Source organism: Tripterygium wilfordii, chromosome 12 (genome assembly GCF_013401445.1).
Source record: "Tripterygium wilfordii isolate XIE 37 chromosome 12, ASM1340144v1, whole genome shotgun sequence".
Classification (NCBI taxonomy): Eukaryota; Viridiplantae; Streptophyta; class Magnoliopsida; order Celastrales; family Celastraceae; genus Tripterygium; species Tripterygium wilfordii.
In genome coordinates this window covers 5,177,022-5,185,471 of record NC_052243.1, presented here as the reverse complement: position 1 = coordinate 5,185,471, position 8,450 = coordinate 5,177,022, and the positions used below count along the sequence as shown (strand labels likewise).

The 8,450-nt window shown below is 38.5% G+C and overlaps 1 protein-coding gene and 1 long non-coding RNA gene across 2 annotated transcripts; one reads left to right on the top strand and one right to left on the bottom strand.

Moving 5' to 3' along the window:
* Nucleotides 1-51: 51 nt before the first annotated feature.
* Nucleotides 52-2,696, bottom strand: LOC120010862. Its single transcript, XR_005470938.1, has 2 exons — nt 2,481-2,696; nt 52-288 (listed from the first exon to the last, which is right to left on the bottom strand). It is a non-coding gene; the product is annotated as an uncharacterized LOC120010862 (long non-coding RNA).
* Nucleotides 2,697-2,887: 191 nt separating this feature from the next.
* On the top strand, nt 2,888-7,611 carry LOC120011370 (protein YIPF6 homolog). The gene is made up of 3 exons (XM_038862471.1): nt 2,888-3,502; nt 6,833-6,907; nt 7,098-7,611. The coding sequence occupies exons 1-3, from the start codon at nt 3,005-3,007 to the stop codon at nt 7,356-7,358; spliced, it is 834 nt and encodes a 277-aa protein (XP_038718399.1). The 5' UTR covers nt 2,888-3,004; the 3' UTR covers nt 7,359-7,611.
* Nucleotides 7,612-8,450: the final 839 nt, after the last annotated feature.

Here is an 8,450-nt window from a genome sequence, read left to right as displayed (position 1 = left end):
TCACCGTAACGGATTAAAATAGCCCTAATTATTATATATACTTTAAAGCTCTATGGCAAAACCTATTCATTCCACAAATCTACTGATTCCACATTTGATCAAAAGAGAAATACCGTAGAAGTTTTGGAACTAAGCACACTGTAAAGAGAGACCAATAAAAACAAGTACAAGAGTTTCAATCCAAAAAAACCCATTACATAAATCCAGTGACTCTTGGGTCCTGGGTTTATTCCGCACTGAAAAGAGTTCATGTTCAATTCCACGCTGATCTAGCCATCAGTCATTACCCTGTACCAAGGGAACAAGAAATAGTCAGATACAACCTGAAATAATTATACTGCTAACAAACTCATGCGATTGCGTAATTTCTGGGGAGTTGCACTGTCAACACAATTATCATAGAGCAAACCACGCAACAAAATCTTTTAAGAAATAGATGGTCATGCATCAAACTATAAGCTATTTGCAACTGCCACAAACCTAAACAAGAGCAATTACACACTACCATTCATTGCCAGAAAAAGCCCAATTCTAACACTAAAAAGAAAAGGAAAATGATATTGATTACCACAGCTACAGCCAGGATATAATATGGGATCCGTAGAACCCCAATAACATGAGGACAAACAGATAGCACAAAAACAGCACAAGGAAATAACCAACATATTCTATTGATTCTTGGTTATTACTTTACAACGAAAGGACAAATTGAAGAAAGATAAGTTGGAATTTAGAATGATAATTCTAAACGTGTATTCTAAAACATGATATTTTATACGCATAAAGCTTCATACAGAAGGCAAAGAAAGGTATCCTGTTCATTAAGTGGAAGGGACACATTAGATATGTTATCTACAATATCAATCAACTCAAAATATCAAGGCCGTTTAAACTGAGTGAAAACAAATAGATAATTCACTATTTTCTTAAATACATCAGGATTGTAAAATTGAAAATATTTAAACCCTCCCACACCCTGCAACTGTCTCCTACAAAGAGGGGTGAAGTGAGGAGGGATGAAGGAATATGGAGAATTAAATAGCTTAATGGGTGGTGAGCAACTAATAGCTAATATCTGAGGTTATTCTGTAAGGATGGGTTCAATATAGCCCAAGCGGAAAAAGGTTCCACTTTCTTAAGAAGGCGCCAAAAAAGAAATGAAACTAGGAGACGAGGGGTTTTTAGCACCTGTTAAAGACAGTAAATAGCTCATTAAAAGGCATCCCTGTTGCACAAAATAAAAAGTCTGGATGAAATATGTCAATCCATGATGAATTTTAGAAAGTATAATATCTAAGTGTGAGTAGAGAGGGGGATATTCCGCAACCCCACATCACAAAGTTACAACTGATGGTGGATATATGAACCACATAAACCAGGAACAAAGAGCAAAATATTCAGCAGATCCCAAATAGATTCTGTATCAATTTTTTCTTTTTTTTTCTTTGAAGGAAAAATGACAAATACTTGGCCTAGTGGAATATGACTACCACTATGATTATGCAGCATCCGAGTCACATCAGCCGGATAGGACCCAGTAAATGGACTATGAATCTCCACGCTCAGAGATTTCTTTCCCAAGACTTTGATCATGGATGCAGCAGGTTACATTATGCAGGATAGGTCACCAAGAACTCTTCATTTATTTAGGGGATTTGAAATCATGTTTCAAGACAAGGTGTGTAGTTAAAAGTCCCTGCAGAGTGGTGTCTTGTCTCTGCCAAAGGACGAAAAGCTTTGGATTTACCTTCATTCGTGTTTTTCCTTTTGGTTCAAACTTATGTTGTTTCATTAAAAGTTTCCTCAACACATCTGCTTCAAACCAATGGCTAGAAATCGCCTATTTTCGTTCCTAATGTCTATAATTCGTTGCAATCTGATATAAGATGTTTAGTAATAAGGTTTAAGGTTTAAAGTTCTAGATTGAAATGGAATGAGATGCTCCACAAATGTTCTACCATACTGACTGGCATTTAAAGGCTCAAGCATCCAAACTATTGTGTCTGTTACTTAAAAAAAAAAAAACCTGCTATGTGCTGTGATATTGGTTTCGTATACCAAGTCTGACTTCCATTAGAAACAATCATATAGAGCACATATGTGAATAAGCTCTCAACATTATTTCAATTCCATATAAGAGAGCAGTGTACACTCAAATAGGGATCCAATTGGGTAACTATGGACCTAATATAAAACCTATCCAATAAAAAACAAGCAAATCACAATCGATTGAGCCCAACCACAATAACATAGCTAATCCCTAGTACAATTTTTTTTTCACAAATGGGAATCCAAAATTTACAGAAAATTGTATTGAAGCGCAAAACAATCACATCGATTCAGATTCAGATTCAGGTCAAGATAGATATCATTCCGCGTCAGTTATTTCGTCGAACAGTTGACAAGCAACAAAGACGATCAGACAAAAAATAGCAGAAAAAGTAATTTCGAAACCAATAAAGGAGAAGGAAGATACGAACTATTTGGATGATTTATCTGTCTTGGAATAGTAAAAATAGTCGGGAGGAGAGTAGATCAAAGCAGCCACCATGGAACCTGGAAGAATAACGTGCTTAGCCAGCACTGCAAGCTTCGTTATCAATGGTTCTCCCCTCAAAAATGCCATTACTTCTCTTTCGTCTTCTTCAACAAGCTTTTTCGCCTCTAGGATTCCTTCCAATCTGATGGAACAAATCTTTAGACTAGAGAAGAGACCCTAAAAGGGTTCCAACTTTATAATGGGCCAGGAAGCTCAACCCATTACTCATGTGGGCCGTGCAAAAAAGGAAAATGAGCTTTTCTGACCCGTCAAGCAAAATTAGAGGCCCAACCAGTAAGTAGTCCAGCCTCATTTTAAGACCCGGATCCAATTCTACCCGCATCTCTGCATTTCTCCGCTTCTGCCCCCGTTTCTTCTTCTGCAGAGCAGATCTACTCATAATTTTCCTTCACTTTCGCGCGAAAAGTAGAAGGGAAAAAAAACATAGCTTAGAAAGAAAAGAAAATGTCACACAGCGATACAATACCCTTACATGCCTCCTCCCAGTCCGATATCGACGAGATCGAGAACTTAATCCACACCAGTGTGCAATCGGGCCCCAGCACAGTACTACCGGCTCGCCCCCCCAGTCCACCTCGGGCCTCGATCCCCGTCTCTTCCGCTCCTTTTATCCCGTCTAACCTCCCACATCCTCCGCCGTCTTCCAACCAGAAGGTGCCTCCTGTTCCTGCTCCGCCTCCGCCTCTTCCTCCATCCAGTAGCTCTCGCCCGAACATCACCGCGAACGGGTTCGGTTCACCTCCAAACACGTTGACGGAGCCCGTGTGGGACACGGTGAAGAGGGATCTGTCGAGGATCGTGAGCAATTTGAAACTCGTTGTGTTCCCTAACCCCTTTCGTGAAGACCCCGGTAAGGCATTGAGGGATTGGGATCTTTGGGGGCCATTCTTCTTCATCGTGTTCCTCGGCCTCACGCTTTCGTGGTCTGCGTCGGTCAAGAAGGTCAGTAACATTGGATTCTCCGGGTTAATTGTCAAAAATACTATTCATCTTGCTTTTTCGTAGGTTTCTGGTATCTTGATCTGCGAGTTGAATTTATTGAATCTTGTTGGTATATTAGCTACACATATGTTCTGATCGTGACTATATGTTGTGTTTTCTCCTTTCTCAAAGCCTGGGTAGGTAGCTAATCTTGTAAATACTTTTTTGAAATCTTATGTCATTTCTCTCATTGGTGTGCACATCTTAGTTAATTTGATCTAGCCCTTCAAATATGAGGGTTTAAGAAGAGAGTAGTTTGCTGGAAGACGGTACATTTTCTTGTGTTCTATCATACGGTTCTCTTTCTCCTAGTTAGCAGACAATCTTCTGATTTTCCCAGGATTGTCTAATCTATAGGGATGTAGCTTCCCCGCACACCTGGGAAGGTGTTCACTATGCTTCTAGTTGAATGAAACATATGGCTTTCTTTAAAAATCAGTTGAATCAAATGTTAATTGTCTTCATTTATTATAAATTTGGAAAGATTATGACTGCTCCTTTTTCATGAATTGTTACAAGTTAGCATGAACCATGATAGGTGATTATATGTAATCCTAGTTGCCTTCTCAAGTTTGGTTGGATCTTAGCATCTAGGAACTCGGGGTTTTATGGTATAAGGATTAAGGATTGTTGCCTAGTCTCACCTTCTTGTCTAGGTTATCAAGCCATAGGACATACCCAAAGGTGTTTGTGGCAATATAGTCTGATGTATTCATTGCACCATTAAGGTAAGTGTCCATGTTCTGTGAACTTGTTTTATTGTCATTTAGCATTTAACAATCATGAATTCGTATATCCAACAGGGTAAGCATCAACATTTTTACCTTTTTTCTTCCATAAATGTTATTATTTTTGTTTTAATCACTCTCTCCTGATAAAGAATGTTATTCCTTTCATATTTTGTGTAAGCTTGATTTTCATGTATCAAATGATATTACATATGCAGTATGGAATATGTGGGAAGACTATTACAGATGACATTAAATTTGACCTATGGTCAAGAATCTCAATTTATTTTGGAAATTTAAATTAACTTTATAAGAAAGAGGCCCCAAGGGATGCTGCCTTTTTACCTGAGTTGAGAATCAATGGTGCCGTGACATTGAAAGCTACAATCATCGACATTATACTTCTCTCATAAGTCTTATCTCAATTCAATAGCAAAGTTTTCCTTACTGCCTATCCCTTACTACCCAAGTGGGTTATTCTTTTACCCCGGGCCTAGAGATTCTTGTTTTTTGCTTTCCATATTAACCAGCAAATTGTTGGAGGAACTGCAGCATTCATAATTTTGTAGGTCGTTGAACATAACTCCGGGCTTTAATTTCATCCTCCGCTGTTCTAGAAAGCACTCAAAAGTCATAAGTTTCCTATGTTATTCTTCTTTATCATTGCTTTCCTTTTGGGACTCTTTTACGCAGCTTAAAAGCATTCTCATCATAAACTATTGACTACTAGCCCTTAACAAGTTGAACTATTGACCAGCAGTTGGGTTCTCAGTTTGTTTGTTGCTTGAATGGAAATTTCATTTTTTGTACATATGGAGAAAGATAGAAACGACTTCCATTTGGTATTATCTTACCATTGTGGAAAAAGTACAGAGCCTTTGATAATTTTTCTGCATATGTGCTCCTTCCTTGAAGCTTTTTGGAAAATTTTATTGTGCGTTAATTAATTGACCAGATAAAAATTGCTGGTCTGATCAGTTTGTTCTATGGGAATGTCTATGTTGAGTGCACTTGGGTATGTCATCGGGTGGAATCACACGTCCAAGTGGCCAGTGCATCTTCGTTCGCTGTCAATCTATGGTGACTACTAAACCCTTATAGTTCTTAAACATAGAGGCTGGATCTTTCTGAGGAAGCGAAGAGAGAGACCATGTAAATAAGTGACATCAGAGGTCTCTGTGTTACTTATTTGTAGTATAACGTTATTATATGAGAATAAATTTTCCTTGGACTTGATGGGTGGCGTTTTTCGTTCTTATTTTTCTTTTCTGCAACTATGTTCTTATTTTCTATATGGTGAGTGATACTAGTGTTATTCTCCATGTTCATCAGAGTAGCTCTTTTTCCATCTCTTTTTTTGCACGTGGAGTTTGAACTTAACTGGGAATTATACATCTTTTGCTCATTCTTGCTACTCAGGATTTTAGAATCTGCTACTTTTCAATTTCTGTATGGGCTACCTTATCTGTCAATATCATCAAGTTTGTTTACCTAGAGTTGGATCACATGTTCGACTGTGTCCTAACAAAATATCCATTTGGTGGTAGCGTTCTTTTAAGATTTCTGATTTATATTTTATGGAAACACGCATGGTCTACATAAGTGAAACTATGGTTTATCTATTAAAAGCTTTATTCTTCAATGGGTGATCATAACGAACACAATATCTTTTTCTTTCTTTTCTTTTCTTTTCTTTATTGAGGTTTCTTTCGGGATTTCTCAAGAAAGTGATTGGGCATCTTTAACTATAAACAGAGCAGCTATATGACAATGGTAGATATTCGTGTCGGTGTAAAGAGACAGCTGCCAGGATGTGTTGTTTTACAGTGTTCTTGTTGGCAAAGCTTTGCTTTGATGAGAGATGTTACAGCGTAATTCTTTATGTGCTAAATTTCTTTCTGAGAAAATCTATGCAACAACAATTATTAAACAGTGAGATACAATTATGTCCTATGCATTGCTCAAGGTCCACTTTTTTTTTTTTGAAAGGTCAAAGACCTGAGGCAGAGCCAATGCAACAAGACTAAGGAACTCTTCTCTTCCCGCAGGGAGGACGAAGAAAAACCAGCCAAAAAACTAGGAAAACAGAAAAATAATAACACTAACCAGCGGATTCCATCCTGAAACCAGAAGCACGGTCCCTCTCCACAAAAAGCAACAAGTCAACTGAAACCTCATTAAACCAAATGTGTGATAAACGGGAGGCGAGGAGCTTGCCCCTCTCCTTGCCAGGGAGTGAGCCACCCCGTTTAGCTCCACTTGTGATATGGTTTCCTTTAATTTGTTATAAGTTTGTTCCTTTCTCATTTCTTTATCTTCAAAACATGAGATTCCTGCAAGAGATGAATATTGAAGACTGTCTATGCATTCAATGATTTAGGCAATAGGAATGCTATATTTTTTGTGGATGTTTAACTCGATTGTCCATATTCACTTGTTGACCTCTTTGACATGTAGTATGCACTATACCTTATGATATATTGATATGGTTGAAGTTTTTGTTTTTAAAAGGAAATCTAGCTTATTTCATTCGGCACTGACAATTTTTCTAATTATCTACCAGTCGGAGGTCTTTGCGGTCGCATTTGCGCTACTTGCAGCTGGTGCTGTAATCTTGACATTGAATGTACTGCTACTGGTAATACTTCCTGTCCCTCTCCCTCTACGTCTCTCTGTCTCTCTCTCGCTTTCTATGATGTGTGTGTGTGTGTATGAGGCCAATATCTCCTTACTAAGGGCTGCTAAAAATCTTCAGCAATTTGCCACTTTGTGATATTTCGAATATACGAAAGCCTGAATGTAAAATGGTTCAATGCACTTTGTTTCAGGGCGGACACATAATTTTCTTTCAAAGCCTTAGTCTTCTGGGGTATTGCCTGTTCCCTTTGGATGTTGGAGCTCTGATCTGTATGCTGAAGGACAATGTGATATTAAAAGTGATTGTGGTTTTTGTGACATTGGCTTGGAGTTCCTGGGCTGCTTATCCTTTCATGAGTTCGGCGGTCAATCCAAGAAGAAAAGCCCTTGCTCTCTACCCCGTTTTTCTCATGTACGTATCTGTTGGTTTTCTTATCGTCGCCATCAACTAATGCATCAAGCCCAGGATTCTATTGAACTGTCTAAAAAATACACAGTTATATAGGAAATTTATGTCGTGGAAATTCTCTTTTAGCATGTCATTTTTGACTCCTGATTTTTGAAAGTCTAAACCTGCCAAATGTATGTAAAATGGAACTTATAATGCATTTTTGTATCTTGTGTCTTTTGATGTGATGAACCGAGAGATTCAACATTTTTTGCCTGTTTAGACCTGAGTTTGTTGATAAACTAATGTTAGTCTCTCTTCTTCTTCTTTTTGCCTTGTTTTGTTTTTTAGTAGGGCATTTGTTCGTCTAATGGGTCGATTTTTTTAGGCGGCCCACTGAGGAGCTTTAGTCACACCCTAAATTTTGCTAAGCATACCCTAAGTTTGTTGACTTTGCTTTAACTTTGTCTTTTTTTAAGACCTTGGCTCCTCACACCCCACCCCCGCACCATCTCTTTCTTCTTCGTCAGATTTACCCATTGCCACTTATGGTGTCGTCGTTGTTTGAGCACCAATCCGATAACCACTACCATCAAATTGAAGCCCAAGCCACAATGAATTATACCCAACCAACCCCGATGAGTTTCGTCCACCTAAGTATCGACATCATGTTCGAATGTTTGTGGCCAACGCAAGGAAAGTCGTCATATCCGAACAATCTTACCACTGTTCGAGGAAATCGACACCACCTTTGGACTCCTCATGGCAAGTTGTTTCTTTTCCACCCATTTTCCGGTTAAGACGCTTGCCAGAAATCGACGACCCGAGTTTGATCCAAAACAAGACATTTATTGACGATTTGGTCTTGAATACCGACTCCGGAATAATTACGAGTCGTAGTTTCACGTTTTCGACAAGTTTCAACTCGAGAGTGACCCCAACAGACGGCGACGTGGCCAACGATGCCAACTTTGATTTGGGGGCGCATTTGTAAAATTTCTTAGATTTTATGTATTTTTCGTGCATTTATAAAAATTTAGAATTTTCAAAGGTTGTGCTTAATAAGGAGTGTATTTAGCAAAATTTGAGTCAAGCAGGCCCATTAAATATCCGATTGCGTGTTTGTCCAATGGGCTGAATATTTTGTCGGCCCATT